The 27,866-nt window shown below is 37.6% G+C and overlaps 2 protein-coding genes and 1 long non-coding RNA gene across 9 annotated transcripts in view; 1 reads left to right on the forward strand and 2 right to left on the reverse strand.

Moving 5' to 3' along the window:
* Window positions 1–27,866, reverse strand: part of LOC126917753 (alpha-tocopherol transfer protein-like) — a 34,616-nt gene that overhangs the window by 5,988 nt on the left and 762 nt on the right. The window contains exon 1 of one of the 4 annotated variants that reach the window (XM_050725007.1): window positions 9,753–9,918. The exons of 1 other annotated variant lie outside the window; for it this stretch is intronic. In XM_050725007.1, coding sequence (XP_050580964.1) covers window positions 9,753–9,774 — 22 coding nt within the window. In that variant the 5' untranslated portion in view covers window positions 9,775–9,918. Of the gene's footprint in view, window positions 1–1,693; window positions 1,960–6,639; window positions 6,977–9,752; window positions 9,919–27,866 lie in introns of those variants that run through there. 2 more of the 4 variants (XM_050725008.1, XM_050725011.1) reach the window with 2 other exon arrangements.
* LOC126917769 (uncharacterized) lies at window positions 1,988–6,633 on the reverse strand. Its single transcript, XR_007711056.1, has 3 exons — window positions 4,702–6,633; window positions 2,724–4,604; window positions 1,988–2,291 (listed from the first exon to the last, which is right to left on the reverse strand). It is a non-coding gene; the product is annotated as an uncharacterized LOC126917769 (long non-coding RNA).
* Window positions 10,743–27,453, forward strand: LOC126917749 (alpha-tocopherol transfer protein-like). 4 transcript variants are annotated; one of them, XM_050724996.1, is made up of 5 exons: window positions 10,743–11,138; window positions 22,224–22,533; window positions 23,129–23,223; window positions 25,073–25,387; window positions 26,730–27,453. In XM_050724996.1, exons 1-5 carry the CDS (start codon window positions 11,112–11,114, stop codon window positions 27,084–27,086), a joined length of 1,104 nt encoding a protein of 367 aa, XP_050580953.1. In that variant the 5' UTR covers window positions 10,743–11,111; the 3' UTR covers window positions 27,087–27,453. The 4 variants fall into 4 exon arrangements, with proteins under 4 accessions (XP_050580953.1, XP_050580954.1, XP_050580956.1 ...); XM_050724997.1 differs by lacking the exon at window positions 10,743–11,138 and adding an exon at window positions 11,166–11,701; XM_050724999.1 differs by lacking the exon at window positions 10,743–11,138 and adding an exon at window positions 14,660–16,358.

A 27,866-nucleotide genomic window follows, 5' to 3' on the forward strand; every position in this document is an offset into this window, starting at 1 on the left:
TCTTTTTCCACGAGCAGTACATTAACGACGAATGTTTCCAATTCGACTAAAACGAACACTTTGCTGCGCACACCCTTCACGCCAGTTACTCTCCTTTGTCTCTCCATTTAGGGGAAACGGAGGGCAAAGAACATCATACCCTGCGAACGACTGCGAATACACCAGACAAATATTTCCTTTGTTTCGCGTCTTTTGTACATCGTCGAACGCGTAAAATGGACGAGCAAAAAACGTCCAGGGATTTTACGTAACGCAACGGAGAAGATAGCTGCTGTATGTGTCCATTGCAGACAGAAAACGAGATAAAGTAATCAAAAAGGTATTTTGGGTCGATCAGTCGTTTGACATCGATGAAACGAACCATGTAACGAGAAATGGAAAAGAAATACCGATAAAAATAACGAGTAGTAATTTGGTAATCATAGATAAAGTATTTATGGGCATTTTGGAACAAATAAAGGATATTGAATATTATTCGCGAATTAAATCATCAGAGAGTTAGCAAAATTCTTAATACAGTTACCTCGTTTGAAATCTTAGACTATAAAAGACCTGCATATTGTTATTATCGTCGATTCAATTATTATTTAAAGGATTATATATTTTTGTTGATTCGTTACTTTCTTATATTCTTTAAAATAAAAGAAACGGTAACGTTACGAAAGAATACACAACGTTAGATTAATACGAAAAACGTGACAGCTGTTCGATGTTTTTGTCTGCATCGAGGCAAGCAATGTCGGATGAGAATTATAATAAAATAGTAAGTGGTTGTAAGAGGAGATGAATTGTAAATAAAAAGGAAACCTGGAAAGCTGGTTTTACACAAGTGTGTGACGTAGGTACCAAATTCGGAGGTGTTTTGAGGTGAAATTCGTAGCACACGAAGACAGAGATCGATCCTGTTCCCCTGGAACAACCCGTGAACATGGTACCCTTCATCGTACCGAACAGTTCAATTGAATCGAAATAGCTAGTGCTTGAATTTATGTACATAAATATATCAATCGTTATTCCGTTAGCGAAATGGAACAATTTTCGACGAGCTCGAGATCTATTTTGATTACGTTAAATATATATCAAATTTACAATTCTACGTCTTGGAACGATAAAGCGGCCAACATTAGACTTTGAGATTCGTAAAGGCCAATTTGTTTGATTATTCGACCGAGTCCATGAAATATAAATTAATTGGATCGGGTATTTCTCGTGTCACCCAGAGACGGCCTGAAAGGGCGATCGATGACGAAAGTACGGAGAAAAAGGATCAAGGACGCGATCGCAGAGGTAATTAGCGGTTGGCAGGCGAGCAGAGAAACAAGAAAGAAAAGTGGCGCGCGAATTCCGCCGATTGCGTAAACTTTCTGCTTACGATACTGTGCAAAAGTTTCTGGCTATTTCTGATACTACGCACGACGACTAGTCGCGTACGAAGTGCTCTTAGTCAACGTACACATTTCTTCTTCAAAGAGATCTGCTATTTAAATATTTATCTTACTCGTGCTTTCCGAAGAAATCCTAAGAAAAAGCTATTTTTCCTATTGAATCGAACATTCACGTCATGCGAACACCTTTTTTCCTTATTTTTTAAGCTGTCGGAATAACTTGTGCAATAAGAAGCTATTATGAATTCAAAAATCGCCAAGTTCTTAAAAGAGATAAAATAAACGTTTAAAATTCTGAAATGTCATACTTGTCGTTGTTAAGTTTCAAAAGTCGACTCGGACGAGTTAATGGATTATGAAACCAAAGGTTGACGGAGGTCCGTTTCTTTCACCGTGTCCGACCTCGAGGTACAGTCAGCCACGAAAAAGGAGACGCTTGTTATTCGAGGTGAACCTGTTTCACGATCAGGGTCATCGGTGTCATATTTTGTTCGTTCGTTTGGAAAAGATACAAGGCGCCCACAATCTGGCTGGGGACCGTGATTGACTCGGGAATACCAGTCATTTTGGAACCGAGGACTCCGAATTCGTGGCTTCTGGAATTGGAAATATTAAACGTATCTAGATTTCACCTTGACTTACAATTAATACAGACGATATGTCACGATGAGAAGTTACAAATCGTGGAACGTTTATTTCTCTCTAAAAGAAGTTTGCGAATTAGCACGTTCGATTGCACGTTCCCATCTCCTGCCAACCACCCTCTGTCAATATTTATCAGCGTGATTTATGAGAGAGCTGAAAGCAAGGGTTACTGGCGCACTTGCATTCGGGGTTGTAAAATTTTATCGAGCAATTCCACTTAGGCGCATCGACCCGCCATCGCAATTGGCAGTCGACCAAGAACTGCTGAAACACAAGAGTGCAACGAGGTAAGCCATCTTCGCGACCAACACAAAGATTCGTGTACTATTTAAACATCGAAATAGGAGCTGAACCGATGCCAGCATTCGGTTTCACACTTTACGCACGTTCGATCGTTGATCGACTTTGCATAAACCGACGTTGCAACAGGCTGCGTCTTCGATGAATCGTTTCTCACTGACAATGAGCGTCTGTACCGTTTGTACGTCTCTACGAAACTGTTTTCTTCGCGAGAAAAGGGTAAACGCACGTACTTTTTTCGTTCATAGTGGAAGTAAAAATCTAGAGATAGTCGTTGAATTTTCATTCAACTCGAAGCTCTAGTTAGAGGTTGGCGAGATAACTCTGTTATGCAATCAGCCAGAGACGATTCTCCATAGTAGAGAACTTTTGCTTCTTTCTCGTAATAGTTACCCTAGAGCAATCCGAGAAAACTTTCCCATCGTTGAGGATGCGTAATACCATTCTCGGCGTTTGAAGGAGATCGTTAACGATCGTCGGAACGCCTAACGATCGTCAGTCTTACGCTTTGCTTCTGCAAACAATTGGCAATCGACCAGACAACGACCATCACCTCCTGCGACGTTATTTTTCCTCCTGCTCTTTCAGGAAAATTCCAAATATTTAGTTGATTCGGATATTCGAATATTATTTCATTTAGCTTCGTGTTAACGTAGAAATGAAATAATGGATCGTAACTATTTCAAGAACTGAAATTTATGTCATAATTGTTCTTAACTCTTAAACTCTTGCGTTTTATTCGAAAATTCGGTAAAGAATCGAAGATCATTCGGTAAAGTATTTGTTGTTAATTTGTGCAAGGTTATACAAAGAAACTTATTCTGTGCCAATAATTTTGTTTATCGCCGTAAATAAAATCTGTAGTTTCTATTATTCCTACAAGGCAAGAAAGTAGTTCTTGATGGCCTGTCTTTTGTCTAGACGTTGATTACAGCACGAATGATAACCGAGAAAGGTGAGCTTAATTTCAGAAAGAAGCCAGGAGGATGAAAATAGAAGGAAAATGAAGACAGATCTTACAATGGGCGTTAAGGAAACGAAAACAGAGGAAAGATGAAGATGAAAACTTGAGGAGAAACAGGAACAAAAGAAGAGGAAGAAAAGCTTTCTCCTGGAAGCTTTAACGCATGGAGCGAAGACACGCTCGTTACGTTAACTTTGATTGGGTCTTCGGATAAGAAAAGAACCTGATTTTCAAGACGACGAAGAAGGAAGCAACTTGAAATGTCAGAGGAATTACAGAGTCTTATTAGTGTGAAAAGAGATGGGAACCTGGTTCGTTGCCATCGAAGAAAGAGGTTTTTAGATAATTAGAGAACGGATGTTATAAAATAGGTTTGCGAGAAAAATATTGGTGGAAGCTCGATCGCAGTAAGGTAAGATTACACAAAAATAACAGGATACTAAAAATTGATCTAAGAAATTCTGCTTTACGATCGATTATAATTAAAATTCTTCGTGATTATGTCGACAAAAATATACCGATGACTGTTCAATGAGTCATTATCAGGCCACCTTGAACGAGTAATATTTATGTTCCACAGAAAACAATTTTGCCATTTTATACGTACGTCATTCATAATTGACTTTCCTTTCGGGGAGGGAATTGTATTATTTACAATCCATTCGAAGTTACTTGGACGAATATAGAATGCAGACAAGCAGTAAATAAATTGTTGAATTTTAAAAATATCCTATACACTTAGATTTATCTAAAATACTTAAAAATATTTTTATTGAAGAAATTTTCTCATTCTCGTTCGAATATTTTCTTACCATTTTGTTATTGATTTATCTCACTCTTCAAAAAGTTTCGTAATTGCTCATTAAAATCTTAACTGACAAGACTTAAATAAGTAAAATCTTTCATTATCAAACTATTAAAACTACGTTACTCTCTAATGACAAAGCAGTCTAAAGAGTCATCGAACAATAGCGTTATCTGTATATGAAGTTAGGACGGATATACGTACACTACCATTCGTATAAGTATAATGAGTTACACATAGAAATCTTTGATGAATTTATTACATGTATCGTACAAAATATTATGAGTCCTCGCTAACATCATAACGAGACACGATTATCGTAATCACATTCACAAGATTTCAAACGAAACCGAAAATGTACATAGAAATCGCAAGACATTTTTCACAAAATTGCTGCACAATGTTTACATCTTGCTTGCATCTTCACTATAGCATACTAACTTCTTATTGCATGTTAACATTTAAAACTGAATTTGATCGTGTAATAATGTACTATGAAATTCACCTGTAATAATAACGATAAACGATAATATCGCACAGAGCCTTTCTTTTCGTAATTTCGTGATTAAATTATATTCCGTTAAAAACAAATCTCCGCATACCTTCAGGCGTTAGAGCGCGTTTAATAAATTTCACAAGTATCGTACTTTACATCGCATTTAAATTAAAATCAATTTTTCGGCTAATTATTATTCGCAAAGCAACGGAACAAGTGTCGATCTTTGGTTCGAAACTCGACAACAACGTAATAGTACGATCACGGGAAACTGGCTAGGAAAATGTTGTATGATTCTGATGTAACTGTGCGCGCGTAACGAACGTGCCATGGTCGCAGAGAAACCGCTGGCGCATTTGTAAACCGAACACGTGCGATGAACACAAAGAGAATTGTCTAGCATCGGGATGGTCTATCGAGGAATACCTTGGTCAGCATTTAGTTTTTCGAAAAAGATCCAGCTGTAAGGAGTTTTCGCGCGGGATAAGTATTTTAAATTTTGTTGTACAATTTATCACAGAATCTCAGCAAGATTATCATCTACGTAGGAAAGTGAATGCTGGTTAAGTGCTGTGAAACGTGTGCAATACTTTCATCACTGACACAAGTAATATGGTCGCTAGTGTGTATGTAAATTGTTGCGTGTTTTCTATCGGCACGAATACATTATCATTTTTCTTGTCCGCCTTCCTTTTTTTATTATATCTTCGATTGACGTAGTGCGAATAAAGGTCGGCGACGAGAACAATTTTGTTACACGTCATAATGACCAATCTTAATTCCAAATGAATGCATTTTAATTTTCTATTAACACTTCAAAGAAAATCTTATGAAATCCATTTGACTATTTTATGGTTAACTTGCTTCCCTGTTTCTGGCACTTTACGATCTTGGGATAACGCAATTCATCGATCTTATCATCTTTTGTGACGTTACGATCGTCATGTTGATTTAACATGATTTTACGACCGTCGTTTCGATCGGTATGTGAAAAAATCATGTTCCATTTATTCATTAATTCGTATTAATTCACAATGTCATATTAATTCTGTGTAATCTTCGCTGCTCAAGAGGCAGATCGAAGCAAATAGAACAAGTTTCTCGTTTGCTAATACAATTTACGTTTCTGAGATCAACTATATTCTTGTTCTTTTTAACGAAAAAATAAATATCGAAACAGCGAAAGAAAGAGACGGTCGAAGATTTGAAAGAACCGATTTTCTTCGTTGTTCGTTTTCCACTTATTTAATATTTACACAAGACGATAAAAATTTATCGTTGTGCGAATAATTACGGGCTTGCGAAATATTACAGGAATAATTACAAAGAATAAATACAAAGTAACGATTTTAACAAGGGAAACAAGTGTTTGAGCGGCCCACGATAACGCAACCTTTTGCTAAATGGCTTGTCTTGATCAATGTCATGTTTACTTTTAAATTACAAACCCGAGAGAGTCACGATAAGAGGGACGCAAATGTCAAGTTAATGTTAATGTTAGCGTAAAAATTTGGTATTCTGGTAATCGGATTGTCGACTTGACGCTTACACAAATTCGTTCCTTTCTTTTCCAAAGACACTCGGAAGAAACTATTGAAAATCTCAACACCAAAAAGGACAAAGTAAAAATATAATTAATTCGTTCGCTAGAAATCCTTGCAACAATATTTCATTGTCGGATCAGTTCCCGAAATAAATTCGATCACATCGTAAAGCCAACGAGAGAATTTCCAACGAAACACGAAATTACAACGTATCAATTTTTTGTAAAAATTATAAAATTCAACCTGTAATTTTAATATATTATCGGTAATAATAAGAGCGCGCAACTTTATGCATATATCGATATATATATGTTTCGATGTCGGATAAATGTTACACACAAATGCACGAAAATCCACGGTAATGACATATTATAACGTCTGATGCGATCATAAACGATCGATTAAAAAGACGTTCGCACGCCTTAAAGCTACCAAACTTCCATATAATTCTACAAAAACAATAGCAACAGCGCTTCTACATGAAACCAAAGAGTACTTACGTTCGATAATAACAAGTGTTACTTGACTCGGATCCTCGGTATCCTCTTCGGTTTTCTTTGTCAACGAGACTTTAGAGAGTTTGGCCGATACTTTGAACAAATTCCTTGGAAATCGACTACTCGATAAAATAACTAACACGGAACTGAAGCAAATACTAATGAATCAGCCGGTGTATCGACCAAGACACATCGACGGGACGGAAAATTCTGTCGACGGAACGAGTGAATATCCTCGAGGTGGGGGCGCAACGGTCGAGCGAACGAAGGCGAGAACGTTCGCCGAAGAACCGCGACGTGCGTTCGATCGACAAAACGGACGAAAATGCGGTGGGACCGGGCCCAGAGACCCCTTCTTATAGGCTCAACAGCTTCTCCTTCAGGGTCGAAAAAGTAAGATTAAACGATTTTTCACGAGCGTCTACGGTGACGTACCGATTCGTTCATAGAATCGATGATCCTCGTTGAGTAGGTCGGATCGGAAGCGCGTTTCTTTTTGTACCGGCACAACTCGATCGTCGTTGTTGACGAAACGAGTAGAACGAGATAGGAAACGCGGCATTGAAACCTGTACTGCGAGGAAAATGGTTACGTTTCACGCCGTCTGGAATTAAGCTGATCGATTCGTTGGAGGGGAAATGGATTTTATTAACCGATCGAGTGGAAATACTTGGTCGAGCTGTTTCGAGAGATTCGCACGGTGAATAGAGAGCCGTGTGACAGGTGGCTGGAGGGAAATTGAACTCCGCTATGGGAAGAATTCGACCTGGAAATCGACGAGCAAATTGGAACGTAATGTCGTCTCCTTGCTACATACGTGATATACGCTTCTTCGATTATCGTTATGGGATACGGATCATCAACGAATACAGGACGTTAACATTCGAAGGAAATCTTAATAATCCACGTAAATCACACGTGTAACGATCGATATGACAGAAAAATTGCCTTCGTATGAAAATTGATGGATATAATTACGTTTTATCTCATTTACCGTAGTTGTCGTAATATTTATGAAAGAAGGTATACGTCTTTGGATCTAATAGTATAAAAAGGATATACAGGCAGCGTCGCATCAATATTTCAACATCTTTTAAGTCTGAGTGACTTTTTTAAAATTAAGCCGAATGATTTTTTGAGAAGCTATTTAGAAGGATGAATTTTGCGCATCATTTATGACGTGTAAAGAAAACGTCGAAAAAATTGCAGTTGATTGGAATGGAAGAATCGCGAAGAAAATTGTAAAGAATAAATGTCGCATTTTACAACCTTTTTATCTGAACTTAATTAACATTTTTATGAGCTATAAACGGTTAGAAATAATGAAAATCGCAGTTATTTACGACTTTCGGATAACCGTAATAAATTTGAAGATTCTTGCGAGGATTTCTGCATCAGCAGATTTCGATAGAACGTTCAGCATGCATATAACTGGTATAAATCTACAAAACGTATCGCTTCGATTTTCGTTACAGGCCCAGCTACAAAGGTTGTAAAACGCGGCCTTTTTTATTATTTTCCTCACGATTCCGATCGATTGAAACTTTTTCCGAAATCTTCTTTACGCGTCATCCATTAAATTAATCCTTTCAACTTTTCAAAAAATTTCAAGTCGTTTAGTCCAATTTTTAAAGAGCTGTTCAATTTTAAGGCGTTTCGAATACAAACGCGAGCGACTGCATACTATTCCCTTTCATGTATCGCGTGACCAAAACCAGAAGAACGATAAAAACAGACTTATCATATTTTTCCCATGTGATTTTCATATACACGCTCCTTCGATATAATTTTTCTACTTTACACGCAGTAGATTAGCTTTTTTCACCTTATCGATGATTCTGAAATCATATTTTTCTTGCGAATATTCGAACGATGCAAGTATTCGCGCGCCAACGGGTAATTATAAACTTTTCAGACGCTTAAACGCGAATGTCGTAGCAATTCCAAATTGGTCGCGACTGTTTGTCACGCCAAATCGAAAGGTTCTTGAACTTTGAATTAATATGCGCCACGTTTTCCATTCGGTGAAGCGCGGAACTGTGATTGTTCTCACAAACTGTTCGCGCCGAACTGTCGTGTTCGGTATATAGTTTTGAATTTTTCGCGGGTCGGTTTATTATCGTCGTTTGACGCTTTGGCGCTAAAATGCAGCCAGTCCGATTACGGCAACTCTACGATTAGATAAAACGTTTCGAAATGGTGTTCGCTTGTGGAAAATTGAAACGTGTCTCTTTCTTTCCCCTTTCTGTTTTCTTGATTAAAATCATGGTTATTGCTAGTGATGTGATTAGGAACCAGTTTTTGAACGTGTATAACTCTCTGTATGTGGCTTAGATGTGGAGATGACACTGTGAATTTCAAGACTGGTAAAGCTTTTCTTGTCGTGAAAATGTCATGACCGATTATTAGATAACAAAGATAAAAAGTAAGAAAGAAATAGGCAATTCTATAAATTCGAATGAGATACGGCAATAAAAATATTCAAACTATATGCAACAGCGGATAAAGGATAAGAGCAAATAGAAAGAATTCGATGAATATATGTTACAAAAAAAAAATATTCGCTTTAAAATAAAATATTCAGAAAAATATACTTTGAAATCGAAAATACAATATTAGGATCCGAAGTAAGAGAAAATAAATTTCCATGAATTTAACTTAATACGATGATAAATGCGACGATAGAGACGCTATTAGGTGTATCAATTTTGTAAATTATAAATATTTAAGAAGTTACTGTCCAGATATATCAATAAATGGTATTATTGCTAAAATAGATACTAATTATTCGATCGAATTAATTACTTCGACTAATTATTCGAACGATTCGTTTCGTTCGTGATTAACATTCATCGATATCACTGTAAATATTCGCTCATCGAAGATTCACCGTTGAAATTGCAAAATTTCGTATTCCATTCTTTCCCTCTCACTTCAAAGCCACGAGTAAAATTCCAAGTTATGAAAATCTCGCAAATCTACAAGTTGCCCAAACTAGACGAAAACGTTCCCAGCATCCGGACACGTTCCACGAATCGTGATTCGCCCTTCGTCATCACCACGACCCCATGTACTCGACCCCCGGTGATCGGAAACGGAACGGATAACTCACTCACCGTTTAGCCGTGATTCCATCATTGACTCGACTGAAGGATCGACCGCCGGTCGTACGATTCGACGAGCAAAGACGATGCCGTTGTGGTGTCAGGCAAATACGATATATCACGCATTAGTAGGTGATGTATAAACGAGGTCCTCTCCTCTATATAAACGCGTTGGGGAACTCGGTGACTCGAGCTCTGACCTTCCTTCCTCGTTACGATCGACTTCCCTCTCTCCGTATCTATCGTCGATGCTCGTCGACGACAACGTGGCCGAGACACGCGCGTGCCGTTCGATGCTCGAAGTGGAGCGATCGATCGATCGAACGAACGAAACGGGACGGATGATTTCTGTCGGTCACGGGATTAATGGGGCGAAACAGCCTGTTTATCAGCCGCTTCCTCTCCCCGGCGAAAGTTCTGGTAGGAGGAAAGGGATGTTTGTTTATCGGATGGCACGGCTGGGATCGGGTTATGGGTGCTTATAAATAAATTGACGCTGAACTTGGAGACGGATCGTGATGAGCCGAGTCGCTGTGGCGTTGGGGTGGGTCAGGATGCATGATCGATCGTCCGACACGACGGTGGTTTCATGGTGGAAGGATTTGTTATATGATACGAGGGGTGAATATGAATGTGAGCATCGGTGATGTTCAGAGTGAACGAGAGATAGAGGGAGTGTGAAATGGAGATACGTTACAGTGTATCGGTGTTGGGACACCTAGTATAGGGATTAAAGTATGCTAATGGAAATGGTAGATTGCCAGTGTAACTAGTCGGTCGCTATTGAATCTTTATATTCCATCGGTATCACCGATAGAGACAGTGACAGTGCGATAATTATTTTGTTGCGTTGCAAAAGAAGTAATTAATCGAGGAAACGATTAAATCGCAGTGGAGAGTATCGAACTTGAAGATTCCACGAGATTTACGAAGTATCGATAAATAAGCTACTTGGGGGAAGGATATATCGTCGATAAGACGAACCGTTGATACGTAATCCTTCGTGATAAATATTTACGAATATTAAGGAATTATGCACCGAGTCCATAAGTTGCATTTGAAGATTAAAAGTCGTGATGTAAACCGAAAGTCGAAAAAGAACAAGGATATATTTAAAGCAGGATAATCCGAGGACATCCTGTGCGTCAGTTACAAATTGCACGCGAGCGTTTCCTTGAACTAGGCGCGAAGTCCGATTTCTGCCGCCAGTGTGTGACAAATAAAAATCAACGGAACTAACGCGAAAGATTGTTTAACTTAAGTAACACTTCTTCTAAGAAAAATCATAATCGTCGAAGAAGTACCGAGAACCATAGTGACAATGCTAATAACTACAGATTTTCGTGCATAATTCATGATTTCTAGAACATAATGGAAGCAGAAGAAAACATAATGATAGTTTGTATATTTTGATACATTTATATTACATATCTTTTGTATATTTTCGTTTTCTCGAATTCCCATAAATGCATAAACAGCTGTAGTTTATAATACCGGTTTACGAACTATTTTTTGTTTTTTCGCGCGTAAACTATAATTCCTGATTTTTATTGCGTTTAACGGTACGTTTTAATCTAAAACTAAAGGAATTAGATATTAGAAATGAGAATTTGAGGTCGGTGTGACGTTATATCAAGCCGAGAAAGACAGAAGGTTGACCATCTATCGCTATTGTTACGATGTTGGGTCGGCCATAGAGAAGGAACTTCAAAGAAACACGTAGCGTGTTGTAACATTTGTATGCAATGACCGTGTCGTCGTGAAAAGGAACGAGCGTCGTGTTTTCCTCCACAGTTTGGTAGTTTTGCACTTTGAGTACGGCTAATGGAAACGTGTGCATCGAAGGAATATACACCTGCCTTGCGAACACTCAATAATTGAATCTACTAATACAAACTAGTTTCGAACAGGAAGCCGATTGGCTTTTTTGTTACATGTTTACTCGTTTATGGATCGACAAAGTACGTACATCGTTTTTATTCTATGCATGCATTCAAATAAATCCATTCTATCTTATATCTTTACATTTACATATTCATTTTTCTTTCTTAGAAGAATTTTTCAAGTTTTTATTTTACTTAAATCCTACTTACAATTTGTTCCTTTTTGTTTATTACTGATCTCAGCAAGTATGATAGCAGTATATTAATTATTTGTGTATTTGTTCGTGGAACTTCATATAATCGCGTAATTTTCCACGTATAGCGAAGATTTTTCTAGTTAAATATTTTTCCTCACCGCTTCAATCGTCGTCCCAGGACCATTTTGTCTGATACTTTTGTAAATGATAACGTTAGTGACGAGTTTAGTATTTTACGTTGGATAGAATTATCAGGTGTTTAATTTTGCAAAATTTACAGTAAGTTAGAGGTCTACCTGCGCGAAATTCGCCATCACGCGCTCGTAAAGAGTTTTACCGTAAAATTCTAACCGAGCCCCGAGTGGTTTGCGGCTGACAGCTTAGCAGGAATTTTATCTGGAGTCGGTAGAAGTCTCCTCCTTTCAGCGAAAGGCTTAGAGCGCGACATCTTGGTTCTATCTTCGTGAATAACGATTGGGCACTTTTTCCAAAATTGTTCATCCTCCTTATGGTATCTTGCTCCACGAAGGACGCCAATTAAGCAAATGTAGAAGATGGTAAGACAGTAAGAGTTATAAGAAAGATAAGAACATCTTTACAGTCATGCTTCTTCAAATAAATCCTCGGCACGTCTTCGGTTTACTCTACCTAAATCCTAGGTGTCTTTAAATAAACGTTGTATTTGCCTTTTAGAATAAAAACTTAAATAGGAAGTATAATATGTAGTGTTTAAACGACAAGTTATTTTCTTTCCAATAACCAGTCAAACGATTTCTCCTACACATTCCTTCCCCTCTTCTTTTTTCATGAAAGTTCGATAATCACGTACGTAATTATCATTCTTTTACGTGCTTCATTTCATAGAATGTTTCATTTGTACATGTGTTTATAGGTTCAGTAAGGAGCAAAAGCCTTAGTCCACGGATATCGAACAAAAATATCTCGCTTTCCTTGATAAGTCTCTTACGAATAAATTTCACTAGACATTTTGTTATAATTTATTGTGATCGATGGATCCAAATGTTTTTTTGTGAAATTTTAACATATAGGCATTGTATAATAAATATAATACGACATTAAAATAGTAATAGAAAGCAATAGATAATATACAATAATAATAAACGATGAAGTAAATGAAAACAAACAAATGGAGTTTGTTAATAAGAGCGATAAGAACTAACAGGACACGCTCTCTTGAAGATTAATTGAAAGCTGTTTAAAAGACTCGATAAGAGAAACAGTATCTCCATAATTGTATTAATGTTGATAATCGTTGTCGAACAGAGAAACGATTCGTCGATCGCCCGTTATTCGCCAAGAGGGGGAAACTCTTACTTCCTACACGTTCACGTACGATTCCCCTGTCATTAACCCGTCGTATTATTAGCGTGGCCAGTGCCAAGCCGACGTGCTTCGGGCGTGTTTCCGACTGCCAATGAATTTCACGATTTCCCTTTCTAAGCTGCGAGTCGAATGATTCCTAATCCAGGAATAACGGCTATCTGTAGTGAAATCCATAGCAGCGTCGATCAATTATCTTATTCGCTGATCGTGCGAGCGATCGCGTGAGTGCACGATCGTTTAGCTGTAATTAAAGCGGCGCGGTGCTTTACGATGGACGTCTCGCGAATAAATGTTCTCATACGTTCCACAGATTTTAGTCGTTTACTTTTTAGGAATCGGAAATGTCAGGAGAAATTTTCTGGAATTGGACACCCTGCTATTAATTTCACTTTCGAATACTTTTCGAACAATTTATAGCATCTGGTTTGTAAAATTCCTTATGTAACTTTCGATACGAATCTCCTGATTACGAATTCTTAAAATACAAATTTTTAATTTTTCAATCTCCAAGTTCGCAATTTTTTCAAGTTTCTTAAGAATTTACCATAATAACGTTTTAACTTATTTTTACGTGTTTTTTTCTAATATAATCGTACTGCCATTTTAAGGCATCTTTTACAAACATTTTCAGAAATCTTATGCTTCTTATCGCAAATTGCAATTGATACGGTCGTACAACCGCGATTTGCAACTTTCTCCGTTGTTAGATGATATAAACATATATGAGATATTATGTTATTACTAAGGAATTTGATATTAAAAATTTTTGCCCTACTGATTCTATAACCCAGAGACGTTACGTTGGCAAGAGAAATTAATATGCTTAACGAGAGTAGTATGCTAATAGAAATCCTGAATAGTATGCTGTTAGCTGTTCGAAATGAAAGTTGTTTTACAAGTTTGCTTGCGATTTTTACAAGTAATTAAAAGAATTCTTCTGCACGTGCTTCGCGTTATTATGTATTCATCGATAAATCTTTCTTACACGTCTATCAAATGTTATTACTTATTGGCCCAGGAAGCCTGTAATTTTATTCCATTAATACCTAATCCTACCATTTTTCTTACGGTAAGTCTTCTTCGGTTTCGAATTTCTTGGAAACCTTCTTCGAGGGAGATCTCGTTAGATGAACGATTCTGGAATCTTTGCTTCAGCGAGCAGCTTATCCAGCCATTAAGCGTCGAGCAACCCTTGAAACTAAATCAACAGCTCGACCACGAGATTACTTGGTTCTGGGAAATCGTTAAACAAAAAGCGAATGGAAATGGATGGTCGATAGATGAGCAGGATGGTCATGTTGGACATGTTTATTGAAACTTCGATTAGCTTAATAGGAAAGCTTCGTTCGTTTCGGTATAATAAGCTGCAATAATAACGTCAATAGAACATTAAAATCATTACAGTTTATTAAGTTTTTGCTATTTCTTTAGTTTTATCGATAGCGTTACATGATTAAAGCATTTACGTATTTTTCTTAATGATATACAAATTATAAACAAGATTGAAAATTATACAATCTTGTAATGAATTCTTAGAAGTGAAATTAATATTCAATTTTGTTATGATTTTGCCATCTTTACGCGAGAAGAATAGACTGCAGTTTATATTTAATGGATAAGAAATATGTTTTGAAAACTCAAACGATATTTTATGTAAACTAAAGAAATGGTTCCTAAAAATCTGTTTTGCTCTCTATATATTATAAGATGTACCTTATTTCGGGGATTTTAAACATTTTTATTTACTTTGTTTACATTCTGTAAATTTTTCTACATTTAAATATCTCATAGATGGATAAACATTCGTAGTTCAATTATTGCAAGGGGAGGAACAAAGAAACTGAGATCATTCGAAATTTTTCGTGACAATGCAGGTGGAATTACTAGATTAGAATATAGCAGTGATCTCATTATTCCAGAAGATTGCTCAATCTCTGTTACTGCAGTATCGCGTATCTCCTTTTACTCAGAAACGGGATTCTTATGACCCAATTAAAGTATATCTCTACAGAAACATCTTACACGAATACTAATTAAATTGATAAAAATATGTGGAATATTGAAAATATTTGATTATATCTTTTTTAGTGCCGTTCATTATTATAGTATCATGTATACTTTCTTTTTCTGGGTAATAGGTTTATAAGCGGACGTGTTTTGCAGCCCATCTTGGATACTTTATCGAAGATACGTGTAATATAGAAACAGGCAGAAACATTATAAATACCCTATTATATAACATATTTATAGTTTTTCTAGCTTCGATCGTATCTTTGATAGCGCGTTGCACTTTATGACGGTATTTCGTGAACATTATAGTTCGTTTATTTAGTTCCTGGAATAGTTTCAGACGAAGAAACGAACTCAGCTAGTACAACGTTCGGGAAACGTTGGCATCAAGTGTAACGTATTAGGTTGTCCGATAAGTTTCTTTCGTTTTATAAGGCGATAATAGATGAACAACAATTTCTGTTTTATATTATTTCATTGAATTAGATATGACCCATTTCGTTATATCTCTATTATTATGTTTGTGTATAATTCAATAAACTAATATAAAACAAAAAACATTGTGCGTCTATTGTCTCCTTATAAAACGAAAGAAACTTTTCGAACAACCTAATATTATCGGAAGGAAAAATTTGTAAACGAATATAAAGCATATTTTTCTTGGTGTCACTGAAATTTTTCAAGAGAATCTACTAGCAAAACCATGTTCCTAGGAATTTGCCTTTCTTAATTTTGGTTTTGGTAATAAACCAATTATTTGGAATTTATGAAAAGTTATGAAAAACATTACGTCGGATACGTTTGTTTGTATACACGTCCGATTTATTTACATTTCTTGGCGATGTAACGTGCCATCTACGGTTCACGAGACAAGAAACGTATTGAACTGTAATGGCAAAAGGATCAAACAAGTAGCAAGATAGTGGCACCGAATGACACAGTATTAGATCCTGCAGGAAGCATTGTCAGCCCGAGGAACGTTCGTGCATTGCTGGATCGGTGATCGTGCCACAATCGACGTACAACTTTCTCGCTCGCAGATTTACAAACACGGAAGAAGCTTGAAACCGGCCTAGTAGGTTCCACGGTAGTCGCAGTGTACGCAGGTTCGCGCTAGCGCACGGATCAAGTCACGTCCTTGACAAAGCAGCCCTGCTGAATCAGTGAAGTTACAGTTTGCCAGAGTAAGTACTTTGAAAGCCTTCGAATTCTCGCAGTTGCTTCTAAACCTTACCGTTTACTCTTGTCCTTCGTACGTATCCTTTCCACGTCCCATCGATCCTCGTTGGTTGCTAGGGCAATTTTTAAGTTTCTGGAACTTGCAGGTCTTTCGCAGGTTCTTCATCGAGTGAGTATTAATCGTATTTTTGATACCTTGCAGTTGCTCGTTGGGTTTCCGTTTGTTTTTCTTTCTTGAAGCTATTGATCATTGTCGTTTACAAAGTTAGATGTTAATCCCACTGCAGTCATCGAATTTTTATATGCGAATCTCACCGTTGTTTTGACGAACGAAGAGACTTTAAACGTTATGACACGATCTACAGGAAAAAATTGAAACGAGAAATTACTTAAAGCAAGTTAACGATAGAATAATACGATAGTGGAAGATAGTTGAGTAGCAGAGTTAACAATGAACAATTGTTTGGTAAATTTGTCGAGTTTTCTCAAAGATTTAAATAACCCACTGTATATGAATTGCACTTTCATCCATCGTGAGTCGACTAATCGGTTAACATTCACCTGGATTTTACACGCGAGCAAACAAAGAAAAACAGTGTTCTAGGAATGTAATTCCCTGAAAAACTGTCTGAAGAATAAAAGAAGCTGCACGTGAACGGTAACTGGAACACAGCGAGGCTTTAATGACTCGTTGAACGATTGATAGTTACGTCGTAGTTAACTGGTTAATTTTGTAAAAAGAGACGTTGTTGCGGTAACGTCTGTAAGAACAGAGAAAGTAGAAATGAGACGTTCTTATGCAGACACGTTCAGTGAAATTGCATCAACCAACGTAATGATGAATTACTGCATATTATGTTCCTATATCTAACACGAGTTGCATATATATCGCTTTTCTATCTTTATTTTAGTTATTATATTTTATTACCTATTTTGTTTATCGCGTTGAAAAAGATTTATTTTCCACTAAACTCCAGGATAAATTTCTAACAAATTTTTTTCAGATATAATTTGGGCTTTTGAACTCTGCGATATATATCGGATCATGGTACATCCTAGTCACGAAAATACTTGAAAATAGAGTTGAAATGATCGAAAGATAGAACTTTATTGACGCAACAATTACTTCCACGAACTCTGACCAGCGGTTAAAAACGCTAGAAAACTAATAGAAAACACGAGCGACAAGATTCGTTGAGAAATGTCTGATATCGCATTTCTCGGATATAGCTAAATTAAAGACAAGGGAAGGATATCGCATATACGTAAATATAGCTTAGCTAATAAGCATGAATATCGTTTCGTGATTATATAGGTAATCTGTCATTATGCTAACTTTTGTAATAGCCCTATAACTGAAAAACGAGGGTTTATCATATTATGTCATTCCGTAAATAGAATGGAAAGTGGAATTCTTTAGCAAAGATCGTAGATTTCCTGAACAATTATATTTTCATCGCGAAATTACGCGTTACGTTGAATGTTATTTATAGAACGTTGATATAACGAGGAGATATGACTGGATAGAACGTTAAATCGGCAAGATTTTTACTTTTACTTTCTCCTTTCCTTAATACGTGAATCGTAAGACACCCACGACAAAAGTCGGGTACGAGGTTGTCGTTAGTGAAAGCACCGAACCGTGGATGCAGCAAGATGACCATGACATGTTTCGTAATCTCGATGACGTATTACCTTTGGATAGCACGATATCGGTGTGGCTCGCAACGATCGCTGCAACCGTAGCATGTTGCTAGCGAGTTCACGCATCTAATTTGTTCGTCGGTAAACGTTCGTGCCGCGATTCTAACTCTTCCGTGGTTTGTAAACTAAATTTTGTTAGTTGAAAAGTTTTCTATTCTCAGGTTCTTTAATCTGTAAATGGTGAGTGAAATAAAATAGGTTCTTCGAAACTGATGAAAAGCGTTTGAGCATTAACTTAAAGTTCAAGTATAATAGTTTGGACAATACATCGACGAATCGTGTATATACAACAAGTATAGATTTTAAAGACACAAGTGGATAGGACTTTTAGTCGTTAGTTTTCTACTAGTTTATACATCTATTCGAGGATTTACGACCGCTAACGTTTGTCAAGTGATCGAAGATGTTCTTTGAACCGTAGTGTTCGCTGATCCGTAGAAACCCAATTATGGAACACTACTCACCAACCACTATCACCGTCTTCATCGAGTTTCGCCGTGTCCCGTACTCTTATTTTTGCACAACCTACGCTTCTTCTCTACCTACGGATAAACAAGGAGCTTTATTCTCAGTTAGATCTCATTCTATGCCCGCAGAAGGATTCGTTTCTATTACGCTTTTACCTATAAATCTAACTATTTTTAGTTTGTCAGGTAATATCTCACGATGTGCAGCGCAAAGTCTGTCAACCGTGTCTAAGAAATCCTATCCAACCGAACTATCAGCGATCTGTTGAAAGATTGCACCGACCTTGGTGTTGTTTAGTCGTCGGTTACTTCACGCGCTAATGCAGTCGCCAGTGTTTAAAGCCAGCTCATAACTTTAAACTTTCTCCACGAGAACAAACTGACTGTCTACGATGCTTCTTTGAACAGTAGATCAGCACGATCGTTAAATATATAACGATCAGATAAAAAATCGCTAACGAGACAACTATACGCGAGAATGGCCCCTTTACAAGTTTTAGAAAGCTAATATAATTTATGAATTGACGTGTACAAGCATAATATTCGCCTTTTAATATACTTTTTGCCCTTTGACGATAATGATACTGTACAGTGATTAATATCTAATTCATATAGTCGGTAAGCTTTTTGCGCGAATCGTTTCTTTCGAAGTCTATACTCTTTTTCTTTAAGGAGACTCGAGTACCTTGAACTTTAGACGCTTGTTCGATTTGCGTGTTAAAAAATGATAGCGACTCACGGTTATAAAAGTAATCTCGCGACCTTCAGAGTACGATTGTAAATAGATTATACGTGTCTTAAATAGATCTTTCGTGCGCTGTATATGTACAATACGTGTGTTGATCGCTTTCCCTGAAATTTTGCTTGTCACTGGAATACGGATATTTGTGCGTCTATTTTTCTTTTTATTTTATTTATTGTATTTAAGGATTTCAGGTATAAAAATGCACGGTACACGAAATAACACGCCTCGCGAAAGTATTCGAACAGTTATCGTAAAAAGCTTCTGCGAATGCATTATGCGTGTTGCAGGGAAGTTTTCAATTTTTTTTTTTTTTTTTTTTTTTTTATTAGAATATTTACTATCAATTCTCGTTGAGAATTTTCAGTAACTTAATTTGGCGTGATACAATGACATGGATTATAATAGTTTTATATTGTTGGTTCTAGCAGAAACTAAGGATTTAATCTAGAGGGTATTTTCTTTTTAGTCTGCGCATCTGGTCCGTCGTGTCCAGTAGTTGGGCGACTAATGGGTTGTGGTGGTTGTTGACTCTTGTGTTGTATCTGCTTCTGGACTTGTGTATTTCATCTTTGACTGTAGGTATCTTGAGGTCACGGTGGATTGTTTCGTTGGTAACATACCAGGGTGCATTTAATAGAGGTTTTTCAAATTTAACGTAGGTTCCGTTTCTTGGATTTCATTTATAAAAGTATGAACTGTTCCGTTTAAATACTTTCATTTACGAATGTAACTTCACGGTATTACCAATGGCGATGTATTACCAATTCATTTGAAACCGGCGACGCACGTGTGCAAAAATACACGTTGTCGTTATCGTTATCAGTCAGTATTGGAAAATCAATTGAAGGACTAAGACGTAGTAGGAAGAATATCGCAAACTTTAGACTGCAAAAGTATAGAGGCGCAGCACTGTGCGAAATGATAAAGTAACATTGATTTGAAGTAAGGAAAAAGATAGGAAGTCTACGACTATTATCGAAATCTTGAATCGTCGATTCCTCAGGATAATCGTTTAGCTAGAGATCGGTTTCGAATATTCCGATTTTTATCTGACGATTACACCGCGGATGTTTACGTATTTATGAGAAACTGAAAGGTGGAAAAATAGACAGATTATACGTAATATGCAGATCCTATCTGTTTAGTATGTTCGTAAAAATGAATTTGCGTATGTGTACGTCTGCGATTTAATTATGACGTTACATATATGATACAATCTGTATTTATCGATTAATGATTCTAAGATGTTAATGCGCTAATATTTTATTCGTTCTCATGGACGCTATTCAAATAGTCTATATAATAATAATTCCTCGATTATACTCTTCGCTATCTATGACTATGCTCGTTCATAAATAGAGCGTAATATTTATTCAAAGAACTATTTTTGCGGAGTAAACGCTTTCGCAGCTAGATTATCTTGAAATATCGTTAGTTAAATAATATGAGAAAATAATATACGAATTCGAATCGTTCTATGGAGTGGCGTGATTGTTTCTTTTAACACTAACGTTCTGAGTAAGGCCGCAGGTAAGAGGGAAATTGCAGTGTATTTTGAGTCGATGCAACGAGGTCGGATACCTTAGTTGCAGTCAGTTGCATCACCGATCGGCATCGCTGCTGGATCGACTCTCGTATTCGATTTGCGACTCCCATAACACCGTCTTTGGATCTCTTTCTTTCTGAGAAAATTCTTTTTCACCCAGCGATAACAAAAATTCAATCAAAACTGGTCAAAAGTTCATTCAGCATCTCGTGACTGTATAGCAGATGTTTTCGAGCAATGTTTTTCCACTGAACAACTCGCAAAGGCTTTTTTACAAAATATTCCTGTCGAGTATTCGTTCGTTATGAAAAAGGAGTTCTACAAAGTCATCCTGTAAAACTGAGAAACCATGGATCGGTCGTAAATCGGTAATCGTTCTCGCAGAGCGCATTTTTGAGAGAGAAAGTTACGTTGATGGTGTTCGAGCCAGGTGAACAGCAACCGATCGAAAGTCTTTGCAGTCGGAACGCGTTGTTTCGTGCAGGAACCGGAAGGATTCTTCGTACACGCATCACGCGATGGGTGATTCACGCTGGTGGCAGTTTTGTGTTTGATACATGTTCGTGTCGATGACAGACGAGGAACGAGTCTTCTCTCTGTGTGTCGTTATCGCCACAACGATTTATCGTTAGTCGAATGCGAAACAAAACGTACGAAGATAAAAGGAAATTTTATAAGCGCGTAGTACCCTCTGATGACAATATCAGAAACTCGTATCGTGTTACTCGTTGTTCCTCGAACGATTGGTGCATTCTTCTTCGTAATTTCTTGTGAACGAACTCGGTTGTAATCTGTCATCGTCAACGATCTGTCGAGGTAATGCAACGTTAGAAGTTGGATTTCTTAAACCAATCGGTGGTCGGAAACTTCTTAAAACAGTTAATACGCGCGATCAATTCGATCTTAGAAGATAATTTCCTAAAGCGAAACCAAAGTGAATAGCAGTGCTTCAAAATATGTCTGCAATTCTAGAGCGTTTCAAGTATTTCGGAAATTTAAAAAATTTGTTGATAAAGCGATTCGCTCTCGAAGGACGAGCTAGCCGTTCGAAATAATTCGTAAACGAAACCGAAGTGAATCGAAGTACGTCGAAACGTGTTTCTAACGATCAACATCAAGTTCGTTTCAAATTCTAAACTCGGCTTGCTAATTGTCTGAAAGAAAAGCTGGCGGAAAGAGGTCGAATAAGGCAGGAGACGAGTGGAAAGAAACGAAACCAGTCGTAAGCTGGCGGCGAATTGCGAACGGTGACTGTTGCGCGCGGCTGTTACAGCCTGCGACCACGCCGTCGAGGTTATCTCTCGATTCGACGTCGCGACGTTAAATTACGTTGATCCTCGAATCCTGGGCTTAACAGTTTCTCAAGCGTAGTCAAAGGTGGATTACGCGAAACTGTATCATGCCACAGGATACCGAGGACGTGTCGAATGTCAGGATCGGTGTAACCTTGAAGAACGAGCCGAAACCAGCAGCCGAGAGGGAGCTTCTTCTCGAAGAGGATTCGCCGAAAAACGGCGACATCGATGTTGGAAAGTGTTGCAACGATTTAAACGGTATGCCGGAATTCAAGGACGATCAGATCCAGTCGAACGACGAGGAGGTTTGTTTGGATCTTGGAGAACCCTCGCCGGAAGTGATGGAGTACGCCAGGAGAGAACTTGGAGAGACGGACGACGTTAAGTGTAGGACCCTTCAGGAATTAAGGGATATGATTTACGGTAATTATTATTGGTAACGGGATATTTATGTTGCTGAAAAGATACAGCGACTCGCGATAATATTTTAACCCTGGCAGAAACTTTGCATAATTTATGTTACATGTCTCGTATATCGGTAAAGTTGTGTTAGTTAAAGTTAAAATTTCATTAGTTAAAAAATTGATTAATTAAAATTAAAAGCCGACTGATATTTGTACTTTATAGCTTTACGAGTACTAAACTTCGACAACGGTATTATACTTTATGCGGATATTTATGCAATTTCGTATGTTTACGACTATACGTTATAATACGTTATACACAAGAAGATAAATTAATTAGATATTTGTCTTAGTCGCTATACGTTGAATATTTTTCGCATAATGTGTGCATTTTGTATATTTTTGCGTTTTTTACTTTGCCATGAAAGGACAAATTTAGTCTATTAATTATGTCAAGAATTTCATTTATAGTAGAGCTGTGTAAGAAACAGGGTAAAGAAGATCAAAATAGTTTAGCTTGTGAGAAACTTATACGTTAGTCAGAGGAATAATTATTCTAGATAGCTGAGCGAAAGCGTGTTCTTTATCTATCTTGGGAATTCTGTGTTCGACAGAGAGAGGAGAATGTCTGCCGCACAGAATGGACGATGACTTCTTGATTAGGTTCCTAAGGACGAGGAATTTTAACGTTAACAGGGCGCATAGACTGGTAAGTTTCATTAATATAACGAAACTGATACGATACTTTCCGAGAATTACGCAGTATGGTCGACTGGCTGAATCTTTTTTTTCCACTTTTTCGTATTTTCCGAACGCTTTCTTATTAATTTCGTAAAAAATGTTCAAATCCATGCAATTAGATAAGTAGTTTCCTTCAAATTATAGCGAACATGTGGTATACTTAACACCAATTTATCGACACTGGAATAAAATAATTTGTGGGCAGAAAGAGGTGGGATTCGTGAAACGAGTCCAGCTGCAACAGTTGCATAATCCTGTCAAGGTAAACTAACTAAAACTAACTCGGTCGACTCGCTGCGATCGAAAATGTCTTTCCTCGAATCTATTTCTTTCGAGACTTTCCATTTTTCATCACTCACGTGCAATTTATTTCTGATCCATTGATACGACACGATTGAACAATACAATTAATTAATACTATCATTTATTTCTCTGGCGGAATATTTCTCGATCATTAACGTGTGAATCATTGTATAAACGTGGTCGGCGACACCTTCTTCGATCCATTGTCTTCTCAAGCGATGGCAAAAGCAATTGTCAAACAAAGAGACGGAACAAGCTAAACGTCAGCCGATTAGTTAGCTGACTAGGTTGAATCAAAGTTCACTTCGATCGTGAGAAGCAAGAAACTCGCATTCGTCGATTCAAGCGATTTTATTTCTAATGGCCATTCTATTTGCTCGATTATTCGACTTTCAAGTGCTGTAATCCAGATTAGAACGATTCTCGAGAGAGGAGAAAACCATCGAATCTACGAGATTCAATAAGATAGGTAGTTGCCACGTATCCCAAGTTACAACATATCGTTGATTCGTTGAAAGATCTTCAAAATCACCGATAAAGCACATGTTCCATAAATTAGAAAAATTCGATCAAGTTAAAGTTACGAATTATAAGGTGTTTACTTTTCTTTAAAAGAAGTTGGCGCGATATCACAAGATGAAACGAATTCGCATCGCAGTTGCGCACGTCTTCTCTTCGTGGCCATCATTTAACAGAGTTGATTGCGTTTTCGAGCTCGACCTTTTTCTGTCTACAAACTACGAAACGCTTGAATAATTGCACGATTTGTACCTCGTCTTCTTTACGGATTAAATCGAACGCTGTCGCGTTCGTTTTCTCTCGACGTTCCTTTGAAACGCCATTAATTATTGGTTGGTGTTCGTTGTTTGCTCCGTTTCTATATTTGAGCAACGACGGTTGAGTTTGAACAACGAGATTAAATTGCAAAGAATCCGTTTAATGCTGCAAGGCGTGGTCGGTGATCTTCCGAGAGGATTTTTGAAGAATATAGAAATTAAAATTCGAATTCCCTTCGTCATTGGTAGACCACGGATGTTCATGGATTTGCGAAGTATTTAAAGGTGCAGAAATGTATAAGATGCTGGACGCGTTTTAAAAATCACAAATGTTTTATTACTACCGATACTTATTCGATGGCAGGACAGTCTTTGCATTTAATCGAACTTTACGTTTGGAACTCGACTTTAAAGCAAAGATCAGATATCCTTAGGAACGATATCATTGAAACTTGGTTACAAAATTTAAACATTTTCCAGCATTTAGTTACTGCAATATCGATTAGAGACTCGAGCAGAAAACAAACTCCAAGTAACCTCAATCGCGAGAAAGCCTCATCATACATATACAACGAGGAGCATAACTGAATCAATAATCATAGCGTTGATGGCACGTGAAAAACTTGACGACAGTAGATAATGATTTGCACGAAGCCCGTGATTATCGGTTCGATTATGCTGTTCGCCGTACTAACCTAACCAAAAACCGCTCCTGTTTCTCAAGAGATCTTTCGATAGATCGTAAACTACTGCACCTTCAAAGAGGAACATCCGGAGATCCATCAGGATGTGTGTCCACTGGAGATGAAGCACATCGGTGAAGACGACGTGATGTCAGTGCCAGCTTACAGGACGCAGGATGGCAGGAGAATAATGATCTATCGACTGGGAAATTGGGATCCAAGGAAATATGGCGTGGAGGAGATCTTTAAAGCCACGGTCATCATTCTCGAACTCGGAGTTTTGGAGCCGAGAGCGCAAATCCTTGGCGGCGATGTAATTTTTGATCTGGAGGGCATCACTATGGCGCACGCGTGGACTATCACTCCTCAGGTATTTCTTTTTATTCTCTTTATTCTCGTAATTTTCTGCATAACGCTGTTAATTGGCCAGATGATAATTGACGCTGTACGAGAACGAAAGAGAAGGAAATAAGTAAACAAGAACGAGAATCGAGCGCTCGATTAAACGAAACTCCGTCGTGGAAGAAGCATCTAAATCCGAGAGCAAGATATCTTAGCTACCGGTATCGATTTGCTTCCAGCGTTCTTGAAACTTAAACCATCTATAACGTCCTTGAAACTAATCGTCTCTCATTTTATCCGGCGACCTCCTGTTACGTTTATTCATCCCGGCCGAATATCCGGTGAAGTGGTAGCTGTGTAAAGGCGGCACTAATGGTGTCCTTGAAACTTCAACAATTCGTAAAGTTCTCGACACAGATCTTCTTCCGTGCAGCCACTAACTTCTTCGTCGGACCCCGATCCTTCGTCTAGTTGTTGGTTCGACGACGGAGAAAGATAACGTTGTACGACAACGCGGAAGAATCGGGAACTTGGAGGCGGCCGAACTTTGACGTCACTTTTCAATCATTTTTGCTACTGCTGTAAAATCATTACAAAATACTCCTTCGGATCTTTGCCCCTTGCATTAGACCATTTATCGTCACTGAGAGGATCCAGATATGAGATCATCGCTATTCGAAGTAAATGTCAATATTTGGCTGATACTACTTTAAAAATTCAATATTCTTAAAAGTAAGAGGATCGTGTCTTGGATCTTGGTTTGGTATAGTTACTATGCAATGACTGGAGCGTCTCAATTTTAGAACGTCAATTGCCGGTTTATTCCTTTGCATTAACTCTTCTCACAAACATCTCAATATCGATAAAGAGCATGGAATTAAGAAAATCTGGAAATCTGTATTATCCTCGCGGTACTTCTGCACGATTGCGCTGGAGAACGTAGCTGAAAGCCGGCGTTAAGAGGAAATCCAGTTTATCCTCCTCAAAATCTCGAAATATCTTACTGTTTCGATTAATGCAATTCCAATGTAAGTTTGATCAAGTTAACAGTTTATTGGGCAACGATCGGACACGTTTCTACCTTTATTAAATTCCAGTAAATCATCGAGTTTCGAATGTTAGGAGATACGCGAATGTATCGAATGTTCGAGATCGAGCGTGAACAAATTTCATTTGAAATGAGGTTGAAAAAAAAAAGATAACGATTTGAAATAATAAACCATTTTATATATTTTTAACAACTATCTTATTTTTCTTTCGAAAGTATAGCATAAGACTAAGAAATGTATTTAGCTAAATGACCACGATGTAATCATAAAAAATGAATTTTTAACAAATTCAATAATCATTGATCTTTCTATTTTTGCCAGGTGGCCAGTATGGTGGTAGCTTTGATAGTGTCAGCGTTCCCAATGACGACCCACGCTATACACATCCTCCATCAATCCTGGGTATTCGACGTGATGTTCTCGGTATTTAAGCCACTTCTGGACGTGAAGATGCAGAACAAGATCTTCTTTCACGGTAGCAACATGGAAAGCCTTCACGAGCACATCTCACCGTTGCATTTGCCGAAGAAGTATGGCGGAACCAGGGAGGAATTGGCTTACTACAAGTGGATAGACAACCTCAGCAAAGTCCCTCAAATCGTCAAAGAGATGAAGCAAGTGGGCTATATAGTCCCTGAGGAGATACAGAAGCAGTTAGACCAATTGGTCGAGGATTGAATTAGGATGCGCCTCAGGGATTCCTGCGTTGCCAGTTCAATATTATCTTCCATTCTTGATTAACAGTAACTATATACGTTTTATGGTCATTTATAGACACGTCGATCCAGTTAGGATTTAGCTTGATTCTGTTTTTTTTTATTTCGTTCACTCTTTTTTATATCATCGTTGCTTTAACGCGTTTCTTCCCTGTCAGAGGATACATTTTATTTAGAGTAACTATCGTATTAGACGCAACCGAAATATTGTATATTTTATAATCGATATCCCATTATTATGTTCGTTCCACGACTTCCTATATTTTTTACTATTTAGTGGCCACCAGTATTTTTCACTATAGTATCGATTAAACGTTTTAGAAAAATCACTCTTCCTTCTTCTCTTTCACCGAATCTCCATTGGACGCTAGAATAAGATCGCGAATTGATAATAAATGGATCCGAGACGAATTAATGGCTTGAAAAAAATCGACATCGTTCAATTTCCTGGGAAATGGAGGGACTGGCGTTGACTGTATCCATAGATCGAATCGAAACCTTCATTTTCCCGGCGGTATCAAATGAAACAAGGGCTATCAATCTCCTTTACCAAGATACGAACATCGTGCGAACTATGTACGTTAAAAGATCGACGATTTATTAGCAAACGATCTCAAAGAAAAATGAATCTTAAGGTAAAGTTACGATTCAAGCTGATCAAATTTATTCGCTTCTTAATTTTTTCTGTTTAATTACGGCAAGAAGTTACAACACGTGTATTTTGATGTAAAATTCTGAATAT

This window comes from Bombus affinis, chromosome 6, assembly GCF_024516045.1.
Source record: "Bombus affinis isolate iyBomAffi1 chromosome 6, iyBomAffi1.2, whole genome shotgun sequence".
Lineage (NCBI taxonomy): Eukaryota > Metazoa > Arthropoda > Insecta > Hymenoptera > Apidae > Bombus > Bombus affinis.